This window comes from Aegilops tauschii, chromosome 4, assembly GCF_002575655.3.
Source record: "Aegilops tauschii subsp. strangulata cultivar AL8/78 chromosome 4, Aet v6.0, whole genome shotgun sequence".
Lineage (NCBI taxonomy): Eukaryota > Viridiplantae > Streptophyta > Magnoliopsida > Poales > Poaceae > Aegilops > Aegilops tauschii.
Window position 1 is genome coordinate 305,474,552 of NC_053038.3, and position 17,570 is coordinate 305,492,121.

Sequence of the window (17,570 nt, forward strand, 5' to 3'; positions counted from 1 at the left end):
TCTCGCGCCGGAGCGGCAGCTCGTGGTTGTCGAGGCGCATGGCAGGGGCGTCCTCCTCTTCCTCCGTCTCCCGCTCCTCCGGCACGACGCCGCTCGCCGCCGTCAAGCCCGAGCCCCAGGAGACGCTGGAGCGCCGGCGCAGTCGCGGCGGCAGCTTCGTCATAAACGAGGGCCGCCGCCAACCTTCACCTCCCCGCGGCCATCTTCGCCTGGTCAGGCCGTAGAAGGAGCCGGCGACACACGTGGTCGTCAAGCAAGAGCACGGTGAGATGGCCGCAGACCTCGAAACCGGCCTGAAATGGGCGCGATGACTACGTGCGGGAGGAGATGGAGCGCCAGCGTTGCGCTCTGGAGGAGATCGCTGAGCGACGCCGAGGCCGCAAAGTGGGTGGCATCATCCTCCTCGATAGCGACGAGGAGGAGTCGCCGGCGCCGACCAACCCTGTCGGCAACGGCGATCCTGGGAAGGGCTGCAGCAAGGACGGTGGCGTGTAGGACGACGACGGCGACTACACCGCCTTCTACAAGCTCCTCGGCATGCATTAGGCTCGGGGCGGCGGCGGCGGCGTAGTGTTTTTAAGTTTTTTTTATGTCTTTAAATTCATACAAATATAAATGAAATCGTCTAAATTTTGTCCAAAATAGCGCCGGTTAGCTCACAGACGGCGCTATTTCAGTTCCTTATGGGGCCGAACGGGCTGGAGATGCACTGGCCTCCTTAGCACTACTTGGTTGGACTGGACCTACCTAGTAGCGTATGCACTATCCAGGAAGAGTCGGTGGCTTGTCCCGCCTTGTGGTTTCTTGTGCCGAAACTGAAAAGTTGCAGTAGGAAACGGGGAGAAAGCTAGACCTGATTGGACTGGCAGGTCCACTCCAAGTCCAAAGGCGTGGTGCCAAAGCTGCTCTTGCTTGGTGAGCTCTGAGCTGTTATGCACTAGTAGTTGCCATCGCCCATCGGTGCATAAACATCTTGGTCACGACGTGCTCAGGTGACTCCGGAGACGACGCAACGAATACAATGGGGAACTGGCCGTCCCTCAAACAAAATACTGGTACTGGTAAAAATGCGAGGCAAGCGGTGACTGACGTATGCTTGAGAGGCAGCCAGCGACTTGACGACAGACAGCCGGCCAAGCAATGCAGAGCTTGCATTGCCTAGATGAAGGATAGATAGATCGGCTCTTCATTTGATGGACGGTCAAAAAGCTGCATCATATACTAAAACTAAGAGCCCGATTATATATATATAGAGTAGTAAAACTTTCTTATGGTTGGCTGATGGGAACAGGCTTAGTTTACTCAAGACAGGCCGCTCTCATTCTTTGGGTGTAGGAGTCGAGAGATTAAAAGAAGAAAGATACTCCTACAGCTGTAGCGGCACGAGGAAGGGGACACATAAGCAACTTTCATTATGCACTAGAGTCTAGAGTTACAGTTAGTCTCCAGCGTGTGGTCAAATCCATATCAACCTCTTATGCTCTGTCTGCTCTGTCTGTCTGTATAATTCCAAGCAGAGTCAGGTTAAATCAAGAGACAAAACATCAGACCTTCTCACACATCACTTGCTATGCACACAAATCGCTATGTATGTAGTGTAGTACTTGTGGACTGGTTCAAGTACAACAAAAAATGGTTAAAATTTTAAACGAAGGCATTTCTGAACCAGATGACACATACTGGGCGCTGAAATTGCCGGAGGACATGAAATGAAAGCATCGTTGTTTCCCTCTTTGATAGAGAAACAAGGGAGCTTCTACGGCAATACAAGGCTTGGCTGAAATGCAAAAGCATTTCAGGTGAAGCACTACATACACAAGAATTTTATAGTAGCTCAAGTGCATATAAAGTTTTAATTTACAGCTAGACCTTGCTAGAGATGACAGGATTAGATCAACTGGACCCGCCATACATCTAATCTAACATATAAAGCCTCCTAGACTACCCGCGTAACTGGAGGCATCGAGCGCGCAAGAAGTTTTTGACCGCCCGATCAAATTACCGGTGGAGCGACAGTGTTCTTTTTGGCCGCTGGCGTCTGCCCAGCCGTCGGTTTGTTTTCATGTCCTTGGCCGCTTCAGCAGAGGATGACGGGTGGGGTCGTGAGACCATGGGGGCCAGCGACCAGAGGTTGGGTTTCTCTCGGTACTACGTGAAGGTTGACAGAGGGTGGGCTGTTTCTGATTGGCTAAGGGCGAAGCACGCGAACCCTAGCCCCAATCCACAACCCCCACGCCGCTCCCTCCTCCCTCCCTCAGCCGCCTCCATGCTCCCTCCCACCTTCTCCTCCTCCTCCTTCTCCGCCTAGGAGCCTCGCCGCCGACGGCTACTCCTCCACCGCCTCGCCTCTTCCTCCTTCTCGCCTTCCCATCGCTCGCGCGCAGGTCACCCGACGGCAGGGGTGGTCATGAAGGCTTCCCAGACTGACGGAGGAGCACGCCGCCGCCGCAGGCCGCCCGTCCCGACGCGCGTCCGCATCCGCCCCGACGCAGCCTGGCCGATCTTTCTCGGGAGGCAGCGAGAGTTGCAGGCGCCGCGGTTGGCGTGCACGCGCTGCTCAACTGGGTCGTCGTGGCCAGGCTCTGCCGCGGCCTCCTGGGCGCGGCCATGGTCGGCAACGCCTCCTGGTGACTCATCAACGCGGCTCAGTTTGTGTACGTCGTCGGCGGCTCCTTCCCGGAGGCGTGGACGGGGTTCTCGCGCAAGGCGTTCGCCAGCCTCGGCGGCTTCATCAGGCTCTGCCTCACGTCGGCAGTTATGCTCTGGTTTTTACTTCCGTTGCTTCCTGGTCTAATTAGTATATACAAACGCTTTGGGTCGTACTTCCGTTGCTTCCTAATCTAATTAGTATCTACAGACGAAATTCTTTCATCACCCATCAGCGCTTCTGTTTCCTTCTGAGTAGGAGTGATTTCTGTGCTGCAGCTTAGAGATGTGGTACTACACGGCAGTAATTGATGGCACGGCCGAGCAAGAGGATTCCGGTGCTGTGCACGCACCTGATCGGGTGGTCGTCATTTTCTCCGCCTTGGGCAGCACCAGTTGAGCTATAGGTTGTCAGATCTGTTGTATGAGGCAATAATGAATAAGAACAATATCAGCCTTTTAATGTGCAGGTTTATGACTGCATTACGGATCTTGGTGGCTGCCTGTACATGTCATTTCTGTAGTTCGATTATGCATTACCTGCAATTAGTCAAGTGATTAGTTATTACCTGTAGTATCTGGACCTTATTTGGTTTGGTCAACTTAGTCATTCATCATCCATTTTTCTAAATTTATTGGTATTTTTAATATGTCATTTGTGTCAGCATACTAATGTCACATCTTGTAATTGTTTGTCTACCAGGAAATCAAATTATTAAGCTGCCTCTGTTGCTAATGGATAATGAGTAAAAACTACATTTATGAATATTATATGCAAAACTCTTCCTTTGTGCTGCTCCTGTGTAGATTGGGTCAAATATGTAGTACATGCACTAATTTGGCTCATTGCCTCGCTTCATCGTTGTGTAGATGCAAAACATTTTTCCCTTGTGCTGAATGTTTGCCACTGTTTCCATTTTTGCTCATTTTGATATAACCAAACGGACCCCATGGATTTGAGGTTGTCATGCATGTAATGCTTGGATATGCCCTTATTTGTATCTAAATATATGCAGAGCCGGTCCTGAGATTCTAGGGGCCCGGGGCAAAACTAAAACTCGGGGCCCTTTAATATAACATCAATAGTTACTATTACTAATATATTTTTAAATGCATTCAAAATCAATATTATACTAGATAACTTGTACGTATTACCTTAACATTTTTTTTTCTAATTCTCGATGCAAAGTCTATCATGAGGGGGTTGATCTTAATTTCAAACATTAATTTATTTCTGAATTACCAATATTAATCTTGAAAATTTTGTAAATAGCTTCTCTCCGTGATTCTATAACACTTAGTGGCAAAGCTATAAACATATGATAACTAACTTATAACATGCAAAAAATTATCTAATTACAACAAAAAATGTTATAGTAAAAATTATATATTTGGCACCAACATACTTGTTATATAGTCCACTCGAGAACCAAAAATAGACAAGATTGAGTATGATGGCAAATTCATAAATAAATAGCATGCCTGGATCTAGGTAAGTTCTCACAATGGTTTAGGTGACATGAATATGCAACTGTTTTAACCGTGAAAGCACGGCATAATGATGTTCTCTTTATTCTCTCTAACGATGACTTCCTGAATGCAGGTAGGGGAATGTTCTCCATAATTACCTACCGTCCTACTCCTATATAACAATTCAATCATTAGAACACTACTCATCTTGGTACATATCCATTCTCATTCGAGGGGATGAAAATTAGAAAATAGCAAACCTCTTAGTGGCAGGATCGGCGGAAGCACGTGCAGGCTGCAGACGTGAGGAGCAGCTGATTGTGGATCATAGCAGTGGAACGCAGATTGAGGGAAGCCAAACGGTGGCGTGTACTCGTGTGTTTGTAGCAGATCGATGACCTCAAGGATGCGGGGGCTGAGGGCACCACGAGAGATTGTTGGCGGCGTGCCATGGGAACCTCAGATTAGGGCTTTTGGAAAAGGGCGCTGATAGGCGCCGGCGCACCGGCCGAATAGCTGGGCCGGTCAACACGCGAGCGTCCGATTCAGCATATTTCACCCATTCGATCTGGGTCTCGCAATAGAAAAAAAAAGTGCATCGCGCTCCGCTTTCGATCTCGGTTCCTCCTTCCTCGTGGGAACACAGCGCTGCCGCCGTGCCTGCAGCAGGCGCTCCGGTCTTGCCGGTCCCCGCCCTTGCCACCGGTTGCCGCCCCTCGCCGCCGCAAAAACTGGAGATGGGGGTTCCAGCAAAACACACAACACGGTAGCAAAAAAATGACTGGTTCCAGCAAAAAATGAAGACCATGGTAGCAAAAAAAAATATCGATCAGCAAAAAGAAGGTGGTTGCAGCAAAAAATCATCGTCGTCGCCGTCCTCGTCTGCAGCTTCGTCGTGATTGGATGTAGAAAATCATCTCGCCGGTTGTAACAAAAAGAGATTACGGTTGTAGCAAAATCATCATGACCAAAAATGCAGTAGAAAAACAGAGTAGCGCTCGCCATGGTCACCATGGTTGCAACTCTCACACCTGCCGGTTCCAGCACGAGGTGACTACGGTTGCAACATCAATAGCATCATCGCCTCCGGCTCGCCGCGGGTCGGAGTGCCAAGCAACAAAAATCTTTAGTTGGTCGGTTGAAGCAAAAAATTACTAGGTTCCAGCAAAAACAAAAGCCGATTCCAGCAAAAACAAAGTCAGCATGAAAAAGCTCCCAGTGACGATTGTAGCAAAAAAATAGCTAGTTCCAGCAAAAACACACAGTGGTTCCAACAAAAATAAGGTTGTCGCCGGCGGCAAGGGCCCATCGGGATTTGCCGCCATGGTTCCAGCATCTGGAAGCCACGGGTTCCAACATTTCTAACCGCTGGGTGTAGCACCGCAGGAGCTGCTCGATGCAATCGCCGTTGAATCACCATCGATGCAGCCCACTGTCGACGCAGCGCAGCCGCCATGGGAACTCCTCTCGCTCTTTTTTGCAGCAAAAACAACAAGGATGGGAGAGGCGAGGGGGTTCGGTGAGCGGCCATGGCTGGCTCCAAGTAGCAGCGGCCGGTGCTAAATCTCATGGAGGGGGATTTCTCTCGCTGGAGAAAGAAAGAGAGAGAGATGTGGAGGGGATGGGGGTGAAGGGAGGAAGAGGATAAGGGAGGGAGGTGGAAAGAAGAAGATAAGGCGGAGAAAAAAAAGCTGGGCGTGCGGTGGAGTCACGGGGCGTACGATTGTGGTGGGATCGAACGCTGCGCGTGGGACCGGCCCAATGTTCCGCCGGTGCCCCGGCCCCAAACGTTTCCCTTTGGAAAATAGGGACTGAGGAGATTAGACGACCTGATTTTCCGTTGCATTCCTTTACATTCCCTACGTACAACTAGGAGGGCAGGAAGCAATACAGATGTAATCTCAGTCGTGCGCTCGTGCGTCTACCTCTCAGCATGATCGATCGATTGGGCCCTCGCCTGTACACCAGGCTCAAGAAGTTCATGGGCTAGCCTGCCTACTTGGTCGGGAGGGGGGCCCTGGATGTTGGGGGCCCGGGGCGGCCGCCCCCTCTGCCCCCTTCTCAGGGCCGGCCCTGAATATATGGATGGTTGCCTTTTTATCATTTCCATGTATACATTTCACCTGACTTGCCATGTGTCATGGGTTTGCTACCAAATAAACAGTGTTTTTATTTGCATTGTTTGTCATTCTCATGCTTATTATTTTTTGTTTCAGTTTGTAGGGGTTGTACGCTCCATCGTCTAAAATAAATCTAGCCAACAGGTGGTTTAGAGGCATTTTGTGGTGCCACTATTTTCTTTCAGGTTTAGGCACTTTGACTCTACTAACTTTAGCCCGGTTTGTATCATTAGATTGCACGCTGCCTTTCATTGATGTATTTACAAGCTATAGACAATTGCAGATCAACATGTTCAAAGTTTTATCATCTTATGTTTTGCTGCCAATTTCTATGTTCACTTCAGTAATGTCTAATTTGGTGTTCTTTTATTCCTTCTGTACTGATGCTATTCAATACAACCTTCATGTGCACCTTGACTTACATCGATAATCTTGCACGTAATTCCCTCTTTTTTATTGATGTGTGGTTTTATCGTTGTGATTAGTTCCCTCTCTTTTTACTTTTTCATGTCAGGTACTACATGTACTTTTTGTGATGGCAAGGGTAAATTAGCAGCCAATTTTGGTGCTAGCCAGATCAAAGATTTATGTCCTAAAAATGATTTGCTCGGCTTCATGCAATTGAATTGTTATCACATATTTACGAGCAAGCTCATATTTATATCTCCATGATCTCTTAACAGCGAGAAAAGGGCTTACTGCTCCCCTCTAAACTCATATATTTATTGATAAGTGCTGCAGTTTATGTATCTATTTCTCTCTAGAGCTAGCTGAGTGGTCAACACTGAGGAAGATGGGGAAGACAGAGCCAGCGAGGAAGATGGCTCAGCCCTGCCACCGATGCCCACCGGCCACTCCCGTCGGTCGCCATCGTAGGAGGGGCGCACCATCGAGGAGCAGCAGGGGAGGAGAAGAGGATACACCGCCGGACTCCCTCTTCACTTTATGGCCGCATCTCCCCCGTGAGCTCTTTCCTCCATTCCCTTGCTTCCCTACCGTGCTCCTCATGTGTATTTTTGATTTGGTTGTGTAATTGGACTCCATGGTGCTTGCAGGTCCGTGTACAATTTATTCTAGTGCTCGACTCGGTGTTCGTCTCAACAAAACCTAACATGTCGGTGCGAAATTCTGCTAGGTATGCTTCTCCCTCCCATCAACTCCTTCTGATTATTCATATAGATACATTTTTCTCATTTTACTGATGCCCTTTTGTTGCCATGTTTTTGGGTGTTCCTTCCTACAGCCAGCTTGACCATTTGCTTTGGAAGGAGTAATTCAACTCAGAAAGGACAAATGATTGGCGACTATTTTTTCCCTACAATCTCTTTAGGTCGATTATTCTTTTTTTCCTGTCATGTTTTCTTTGCTTTGGCAGTGTATTTGGTTATTTCCTTCTCTGGAGCTTGGGCATATTGGTTGTCTTGTTGGCTCTTTTACTAGCAGTCTTTCCTTTTCAGTATATGGAAGAGATTACTAGCTCACACATGTAGTTTAGTTATTATGCTTCTAAATAAGTTCTGCCTGAGAGTACATATTTTGTATCCATTGCTTATTTAATCCATTGAGATTTATTCTCTCCGGTTCATACAGTATGTTTGCATTTAACTTGGAAATTGCATGCTTACTTCAAAATTGGAATGTGACTTTTGCTTGCTGATAGATTCAGTTATGGTGTGGTTGCCTGCTACTCAAAATTAGTTATATCGCATCATAAATTTCAAGAACCGCATCACAACAGATCAATGGCATTGTAGGTTCAGTGGACATGTATGCTGAATATCCCCTCACTAGACAAGATTGGATTTTAATCTATACAAGCCATCCTCTCAGCTGCTCAGGTAGTTCTTCTTCCTCATTATCAATGAATAATTAAGTTGGTTACAAAATATGCTTGAAGATTGCAACACAGAGATTGCCTGGCAGACTAAAATAATTAGGAGCTTCTTATTGGACCCTTCAAGCAATAGTGTAGTTAATATGTTAATTATTAGATTATGTTACTAGAGTATTAGAAGAATTTTTTGATATATGTATTTATAGGATTCTGTGATATTTGATGCAAAAAAAATGATGGCCAGGCACTATACTGCGCATAAGTAAAATTTCCAGTTTTTTCTTTTTGTGGTCAGTACCAGAACCTATAAAGAATGTTAGCTTCTGATTGGACCCTTGCTGATTCATTTACTAGAACCCAGAACCCAGGTTGTTACAACTCCACTTTGTAGTTTTGTTCCCCGGTAGAAAGTCGCTTAGCTGACGTTACAGCATGAGGTCTGTTGAACTTTCCCTGTCATGCCTTTGGTACCTACACGTTGTTGCATTTGTCCGACAGTGTCGTGTCTCTCTAGACACAGGTGAATGCACTGGACTTTATGAGATCGAGGCCACCAACGGCATATGCCAAGGGCGTCCATTGATTACCTGCCCAAGGTCTGGATTCACCGAGGAGGTACAACCGGACACTTGGTCGGCTGCCTGCTGGTCTGGAAACTACACAATATCTCTGAAACCCACTATCCTCTAATGCATGAATCTCTATGCTCAGTTGGGCTACAACTAATTTATCATCGTTTCATCTTATTCTATAATGCAAACATCATGTTTTTTCATCGAGAGAAAGAACATTAAGAAAAAATTATCATTCTATTGTAGCAATAGCGATTGTACAAATAGCGGTACTGTGTTTGGTCGGTTGTTCTTGTGGCTTCCTGGCCATGGGCACTTTACTGCTTTGTTCCAAAAAAAACCTGGTATGTTTATTCTGCTGGTACAGCTACTCTTTGGCTGGGACATTTTGGCTTGGAATAACATAAATGAACCTAAAATTTCTTATTATTTTATACCACCTTTTGTATTTATGTCCTTGTGCACACCATCTGGATGCTTTGAAAGTATTTACCCAGCTTTCTTTTGATTTGAGTTGTCTTTATGTCAAGGACTATTACATAGAATTAAGAAAGGCCATAGTTAACCAGAATAACAACTGCGGCATTTCCTTGCAGAAAATCTATAATGTTATTTGCAGTGGTGATGATAGCGGGTCTTCCGAATCGCTTCCTCAGCCTAACAACGCAGCCTACAAACCAACTTTTATCAACATCAGTAATGATGCTGGTAAGCACACCACGACAGATTTACTTTTTAAAACCTACTGCTTATACTCACCTTTTAAACCTCTTACTGTTTATAACTCTGTAGGCCCTTCGCACCGTCGCCTGAAAGCCAAGAAAAAGAAAAGAAAAAGGAGCACACATTGCATGGTACAAAACCGTCTACCATTACCGTTGTCATGCTATTATGCCTAATTTTATTTGCCTGCCTATTCATACTAATCTTTCAAGCCCTCTTCATGATTATCATCATACAACACCTACAACTAAATCCATAAAACCTAAGAAGGCTGAACACAAGGATTACATAACCCGTACGATCAAACAATGTTTTCATTTGCTCTACTAATACCAGTACATGCATATGCTTACACCAACCATTTTATATACCATTGAATAGGGGCACCAGGCACTATCTACTTTCTAAGTTTTGATAGTCATTGCAGATGGGGAAACAAATGAGGCTATTGTAACACCCCGGATGTAACTTTCCATATTTGTAACTCCAACTCTTGCCATTTTCGATATGTGTTATGATATTCCCTCCGTGGTTGGGTTTTGTCTTTCGTTTTGCATTTTGTTCATGTCATGCATCTCATATCATGTCATCATGTGCATCTCATTTGCATACGTGTTCGTCTCATGCATCCGAGCATTTTCCCCGTTGTCCGTTTTGCAATCCGGCACTCCCACATGCACCGGCGCCCCCCTCTTGTTTCTTTTCGTGAGCGGGTGTTAAACATTCTCGGAATGGACCGAGGTTTGCCAAGTGGCCTTGGTATACCACCGGTAGACCACCTGTCAAGTTTCGTTTCATTTGGAGGTCGTTTGATGCTCCAACGGTTAACCGGGTAACCACAAAGTCCTTTTCTATGTTGCAGAAAAAAAAACCTCCAAACAGCCCAAACCCCATCTAAGTCCCCTCCATGCTCTCGGTCGTTCGATCACGATCGTGTGGGCGAAAACCGCACTCCATTTGGAGCCTCCTAGCTCCCTCTACCTATAAAAACACCCCCTCCGAAATTTCGGATCAAACCCTAGATCAAATCGTCCTCCGCGCCGCCGGACGCGTCCACTCCGCGCCGGACGAACCCGCCGCCGCGCCCGCGCCAACCACAGCCTGCCACGTGGCAGCCGCCGCCGCCCGCGGCCCGCTCGGCCCGTGTGGGGCCCTCCCGGCCCGCGTGCTCCGCTGCCTCCCGCGCGCCGCCCGTGCCCGCCAGTCGCCGTCCCCGCCGCCCGTCGCCGCGCGACCTCGCCGCCGCCCGTCACCGCGGCCCCGACGTCCGCCGCCGCCTCCACCGCGCGCCCGGCGTGCCCCCTCGCCGGATCCCGCCGTTCCCCGCTCTGGTGTCCTCTCCGGCCGCGTCTCCCTCTCCCTCCTCCGGCCGCCGCGTCCCTCTTCTCCGGCGAGCTCGAGCCCGCGCCGATCCAGATCTGGAGCCCGAGGGTTGACTTCTTCCTCCCCTCAATTTTCTCCAAGTTCCGTAATTTTTGCAACATGTAGCCATGTTCATTGCATCATAACTCTCTGCATAGATCCGTTTCGTGCGTGTAATATATCAAAATGTTCGCCTCGAGATGCTCTTCATTTTGTTCTATTATGTGATGCTCATTTTAGTCCATCTTGGTGCCCAAATCTCTGGTGCAAGAGTGCTATATGCTGTTACCTGCTGTTACTTATCAGAACTTGAGGAATTGTTATTTTTGTTGCTTTTGATGTGTGCATCTTATGGGCATGAGCTCTACACGTGTTTTGATGTATGCCATGCCATCTTTACAGCGGTGTATGCCATGTATTTTTGTGATCTCTGTGGTCACTAGCACAAGCATGCAAACTAGGCTTCATGATGTTTCTGTTTTCAGGGACTTAGTAATTTCACCAAGTCTGTTACTACTGTTATTTTGTTGCCATATATCCATGTGTCTACAAAGAGATCCATGCTTCTTTTGGGCATGTTCAGTAAAGATGTTTTGTAGATATGGTTGTGCTCTATCCATCCATGCCCCTGTTTGCAATTATGGAGTGCCTAGCGTGACTCAATCTTGTTCTACTTTTGCTATAAAATATTCCTGGCAGATTGTTAACATGATATTCAATTTTGCCAAGCTTGTTATAGTTGATGCATACATGCTATGTATTTGCTCTTGCCATGGATAACTTCATTAACATGCCATCTTTCTGTAGGTATACTTGTTTTGTCATGCATTGCTTTGTGGTGAGTGAATCAAGCTCATAAATATGCCTTTATAATACTCTGCCAAGTCTGAAACCTGTTAACGAAACTTGCTATGTTTACATGGGTGCCATCATATCTTCTGATCCTTTTGGGCTCATGGTCAGTAAGGGACTTTTGTTCTATGCATTTAGTAGATTAATGCCAGGCCTTGTTTTGCTATGTTAAGTTCCTGTAGCATATTGTTTGCTTGCTCTGAACATTGCTACCTGATGCTGTTTATGCCATGTCCAGTAATTTCACCAAGTCTGTGATCCTGATATCTTTTGCACTTTTGCCATGCTTGTTGAAACCTATTATGTTGTGATCTAGCCGTAGCTCAGTGTTCATATTTTGTCAAGAATCTCCTGTAGATTACTGACATATGTTTTGTTGCTACGTTGGGGTTCTGTAGTATAGTTACTTATTGCATTCTAAGTGCTATCATGCTGTTAATCGCATAATCGTGTCATTCTTGTTTTGCTTGCCATTTGCAAACCGTGCATCCGTTTCCGGTGATCTTTATATCGATTTCGACCGAAATCATCTCATATTTCCAGTGGCATACTTGGTTTGCCAAGTTACTGCCTTGTTCCTCCTTTTTTTCCGGAGCACGCATATGCATCGCATATCATATCTCGCATATCATGCATGTTTTGCATCATGTTGCTTGTGCATTTCCCGTGATTGATTGTGGTTTCTTTGCTTGTATTCTTGCTGTGGGTAGAGCCGGGAGACGAGTTCGTGAACGAGGAACCTGTTGAGTACGCTTACGAGGATCAAGTTTTTGACAACTCTGAGAACCTTGCAGGCAAGATGACCATACCCTCGAAATCACTTCTATCTTTGCTTTGCTAGTTGTTCGTTCTATTGCCATGCTGCGCTACCTACCACTTGCTATATCATGCCTCCCATGTTTCCATGTCAAGCCTCTAACCATCCTTTCCTAGCAAACCGTTGTTTGGCTAAGTTACCGCTTTTGCTCAGCCCTTCTTATAGCGTTGCTAGTTACAGGTGAAGTTGAAGTTGGTTCCATGTTGGAACATGGATATTTTGGAATATCACAATATCTATTATTATATTAATGCATCTATATATTTGGTAAAGGGTGAAAGGCTCGGCCTTATGCCTGGTGTTTTGTTTCACTCTTGCCGCCCTAGTTTCCGTCATACCGGTATTATGTTCCTTGAGTTTGCGTTCCTTACGCGGTTGGGTGATTTATGGGACCCCCTTGACAGTTCGCCTTGAATAAAACTCCTCCAGCAAGGCCCAACCTTGGTTTTACCATTTGCCACCTAAGCCTTTTCCCTTGGGTTTTCGCGAGCCCGAGGGTCATCTTTATTTTTTAAACCCCCCCGGGCCGGTGCTCCTTCGAGTGTTGGTCCGAACCGAGTAGACTGCGGGGCCACCTCGGGGAAACTTGAGGCCTGGTTTTACTCATAGGATGTCTCATCCGTTGTGCCCTGAGAACGAGATATGTGCAGCTCCTATCGGGATTTGTCGGCACATCGGGCGGCTTTGCTGGTCTTGTTTTACCATTGTCGAATGTCTTCTAAACCGGCATTCCGAGACTGATCGGGTCTTCCCGGGAGAAGGTTTATCCTTCGTTGACCGTGAGAGCTTATAATGGGCTAAGTTGGGACACCCCTGTAGGGTATTATCTTTCGAAAGCCATGCCCGCGGTTATGGGGCAGATGGGAATTTGTTAATGTCCGGTTGTAGAGAACTTGACACTTGACTTAATTAAAATCTATCAACCGTGTGTGTAGCTGTGATGGTCTCTTCTCGGCGGAGTCCGGGAAGTGAACACGGTTTGAGTTATGCATGAACGTAAGTAGTTTCAGGATCACTTCTTGATCATTTCTCGCTTCGCGACCGTTGCGTTGCTTCTCTTCTCGCTCTCATTTGCGTATGTTAGCCACCATATATGCTTAGTGCCTGCTGCAGCTCCACCTCATTACACCATTCTTTCCTATAAGCTTAAATAGTCTTGATCTCGCGTGTGTGAGATTGCTGAGTCCTCGTGACTCACAGATTCTACCAAAACAGTTGCAGGTGCCGACGATGCCAGTGCAGATGACGCAACCGAGCTCAAGTGGGAGTTCGACGAGGAACGTGGTCGTTACTATGTTTCTTTTCCTGATGATCAGTAGTGGAGCCCAGTGGGGACGATCGGGGAACTAGCATTTGGGGTTAACTTATTTTCATTTGGATTTGACCGTGGTCGGTCTATGTGTGGATTTTGGATGATGTATGAATTATATTTATGTATTGTGTGAAGTGGCGATTGTAAGCCAACTCTCGTTATCCCATTCTTGGTCATTACATGGGATTGTTTTAAGATAACCCTTCTTGCGACAATACCACAATGCGGTTATGCCTCTAATTCGTGCCTCGACACGTGGGAGATATAGCCGCATCGTGGGCATTACAAGTTGGTAATCAGAGCCATCCCCGACTTAGGAGCCCCCTACTTGATCGAATCGCTGACGTTGTTGAGTCTAGAACAAAAATGTTTTGAGTCTTAGGATTATATATATCGGAGAGTAGGATTCTTTTTAATCCTCAGTCCCTTTGTCGCTCTGGTGAGGTCTCCTGACGTAGAATTTTTGACTTTTCTCTCCTCAAATTTCACTAAAAAAAATTTAGGATCACGCGGGTATCTTGGAATCGTTCCGATGGTTTTGTGACGAGAACATTGTTCTTGGTGCCTCCTGACATTTAGGGGTTGTGGCAGTGTCCCGGGGAGTTGAGCTCCGAGGTGTTGTCGTCACAATTTTATCGTTGCAGTTCTGGAATACCTGAGTTTCGCCGACATCGAAATCTCTTTTATGCAGTTGTTGGTGAGATCACCTCGACGCCACCCAGTACTGGGGCAGGAGTTCGGGAGTATTGCCATAACTCGTATAACACATGCTGTTGAGGATATAACCATTAGAGTCACCCGCCCAGGAGGGGCCGGGTTACGTCATAATGGTCGTCACGCGAAGCCCAGTACCAAGCTTGAAGACGGCGGGTCGATAATGGGCTTAAGACCCGGAGATGGCTTAAGGCCCGTAGTGATAAACTGCCGTATGGCAAGACTTGTAGTGTAAGGCAAGAATAGCTAAGAGTCCGAGCCGGACACTGTTATGAGCTGGCCGGGACTCTGAGAGCCGCTGGGCGTCAACCTCTCTATATAAAGGGACGACCCGGCGGCGGTTTGGGGACAAGAAAGACAAGATCGATAACCAGGCAGGACGGTATAGCTCCTGGTGGTCGAAACCCTAAGCAATACAATCTCAAACTGGACGTAGGCTTTTACCTTCACCGTAAGGGGCCGAACCAGTATAACCCTCGTGTTCCTTGTCCCGCTTAACCCCTTTAAGCTTCCTAGCTGCGATGGCTCCACGACTAAGTCCTAGCACGAGGACATCTGACGTGACAATTCCACGACAGTTGGCGCCCACCGTGGGGTTGGCGCACGGTGGATTTGAGTTCTTGAAGGGCAGCTTCGAAGGGCTCAAGGGATACGCTGTGGGCCGGATGACCAAGAGTTTTCGTGGCAAGCACTACATCGACGATGCAAACTGGGGCCCCGACGCCGGCTCAATTGAGTACGGGTACCGGGTCCCCTTCGGCGGAATTCATGTATTCATTGGCAAGATTGGCGAGTCGGGCCCTGAGCCGGATCTCTGCGCCGATCTCATCGAGACGGCTCAGCATGCACGACCCGCCCGGGCTTTACCTGCCTTGAAGCATGCCTTCGTGGGATGTATCCACGGAGGACTCTCTGGAGGATCTGGACCTGGTGATGAGACGGCCGCCGGCTCTGACGGCGAGTCGTCTACAGATGAGTCAAATTCGTTGTATCAACTTCAAGACGGCAGGCTCAGAGGTTGTTCTGATGGATACAGCATTCCGGATCCCTTTGAGCCGCCGAGCCGGGTTGGAATCTTCATGGCCGGCGCGCAACCTGTTCAAAACCCCGCCGCCGGGTCAGGAAGCCCGGCGCCTTCGCCGGCTCAGGTGCTGATGGATCTCACAGACAAGATGACGGTCCTGTTGACCGCTACGGTTGCCCCGGCGGATCAAGTTCAGCATGACGCAGAGGTGGCACAGTTAAAGTTGGATCTAGCAAAGGCCAAGGAGGATCTGGCGGCGGAGGGGATCAGGATGGCTGCAGAGAGGGCGGCTCTCGACGCCCAAACTCAGCTGATTCAGGCATAATCCTTCCGGCTCACGATGGATCAAAACGCGTCCAATGAGGTCATGAGAAGGAGGCATCAAAAGGCCCAATCTCGACTCCCTCCGGTTTACGATCCTCGAAACCTCTTCAACACGCCAGGTGCAGGGTCTAGTAACCCGCCAGAGATCATAGTGCCCGGGGCTGGGACGCCAATTCCGCCCCAAGTGATGGGACCTCCCCGGATGAACCCTGCCCCGCCTCAGTACGTACCAATACCACCGGGTCATTATGCCAACCCGTTGGAAAACATGGTCGCCGCGGCGGCGCGGCTGGCGGCTCTCCCAATTGATGGTGACTCTCCAACGGCGGTTGAAACCCGCCGGGTCAGAGAACTCCTTCAGACGGCTCTGGCGCAGCAAGAGGCGTATTCTTATAGCCGGGACAGGATTCATTCAACCCCTCGTCCAGGCCAGAGCCCGAGTTATAGCAGACACATGGTCTCAGCGACCGGCTCAAGTAATGTCCGACGCCATGACTTGCCTCCTGGCCACGGCCCGGCTCATAACGGAGCCTTTCACGCAGCAGACCAAGACAGGGCACGGCAAGAGGCGGAGCAGGTGCCTCAGTTGACAGCTTACCAGCCACCCCCGGCTTATCCGACGGCTTCCATCGACGTGGGTATCCCTACGAGGACTGGAGGTGTCCCTTGTCTAGTGCCGGCTCTCCGCAATGAACGTCTACCCAAGGACTTCAAAGGGCCTAGGAAGGTGCCTAATTACACGGCTGATTTACAACCCGGAGCCTGGATCGAGAGTTACGAGATGGCCATGGAATTTCTGGAGGTCAGCGAAGCGGCGATGGCCAAGTACTTCACCATGATGTTAGATGGGACTGCCCGCACTTGGTTGAAAGGGCTGCCACCGAATTCTATCGGGTCTTGGGCTGAGCTGAAAGCCCGGTTCATCCAAAACTTCAAGGATACCTGTAGGCAGTCTATGTCAATTGTGGATTTGACTAACTGTAAACAGCAGGAGGGTGAGTCTACAACACATTGGGTTCGCCGGGTCAAAGAGATAATACATTCATCTGATAAGATGGATGCCGGCTCTGCAGTCTTAATGTTGGAGCAGAATTGTCGTTTCCTGCCCCTGAAGATGAAACTCGGGCGGCTCAAGCGCGACTGCAATGATATGGGTACGCTGATGGCGGCTCTCGTCAAGTACGCCGACTCTGATAGTACCAAGGACCCCGCGTCAGATGATGAAAGGACAGGGAAGGGAAAGAAGAACGGCAATGGCAAGGGCCCTCAGCCTAACCCGGCGAACCAAGGAGGCAGCAAGCGTAAGGCTGATGGCAGCATAGAGTTTGTGGCCAATGCCAGCTCACAGGGTAACAACCAGTGACGTAAGGGGAGGCCACCTCCCCGAGCCGGCGGTTCAGGCCCAACGCTTGAGCAGCTGTTGAATGAGCCTTGTCCAAGGCATGGCTCTAGGGAGAAGCCAGCTACTCATCTATGGAAATATTGCGCAATCATGAAGGCCTTTAAGAATTCCAATGCCTTTAATGGCAACAATGTCTCGGGCGGCGGCTCAGGCGCTGGCGGCTTTCATGGCTCGGGCGGCGGCTCAAGTTTCAATCCTCAGAATGTTCAAGGGGGCTTTAATCAGCAGTCCGGCCAGGGTCATCAACAGCAGCAGGGGGATACCAGACCAATCCAAAGCAGCTCAATGGTGGACAGTATCATGTGTTTACCACCAGTCTGTGTAAACGAGATCAGAAGCTTCATAAGAGGGCCGTGAATGCTGTTGAGCCGGCGGTTCCACGCTATCTGAGATGGTCT

General features: G+C 48.4%; 1 protein-coding gene across 11 annotated transcripts in view; it reads left to right on the forward strand.

The window, feature by feature from the left end:
• Positions 1-1,473: 1,473 nt before the first annotated feature.
• LOC109771626 (uncharacterized) overlaps positions 1,474-17,570 on the forward strand; it is a 34,148-nt gene continuing 18,051 nt past the window's right edge. Inside the window, exons 1-9 of one of the 11 annotated variants that reach the window (XM_073496638.1) lie at positions 1,474-2,765; positions 2,906-3,053; positions 6,333-7,198; positions 7,292-7,371; positions 7,480-7,566; positions 7,958-8,074; positions 8,585-8,685; positions 9,239-9,350; positions 9,435-9,496. In XM_073496638.1, the coding sequence (XP_073352739.1) occupies positions 7,530-7,566; positions 7,958-8,074; positions 8,585-8,685; positions 9,239-9,350; positions 9,435-9,496 (429 nt within the window). In that variant the 5' untranslated portion in view covers positions 1,474-2,765; positions 2,906-3,053; positions 6,333-7,198; positions 7,292-7,371; positions 7,480-7,529. Of the gene's footprint in view, positions 3,054-6,332; positions 7,199-7,291; positions 7,372-7,479; positions 7,567-7,957; positions 8,075-8,568; positions 9,351-9,434; positions 9,497-17,570 lie in introns of all 11 variants that reach the window. The other 10 variants (XM_073496639.1, XM_073496637.1, XM_073496636.1 and 7 more) reach the window with 10 other exon arrangements.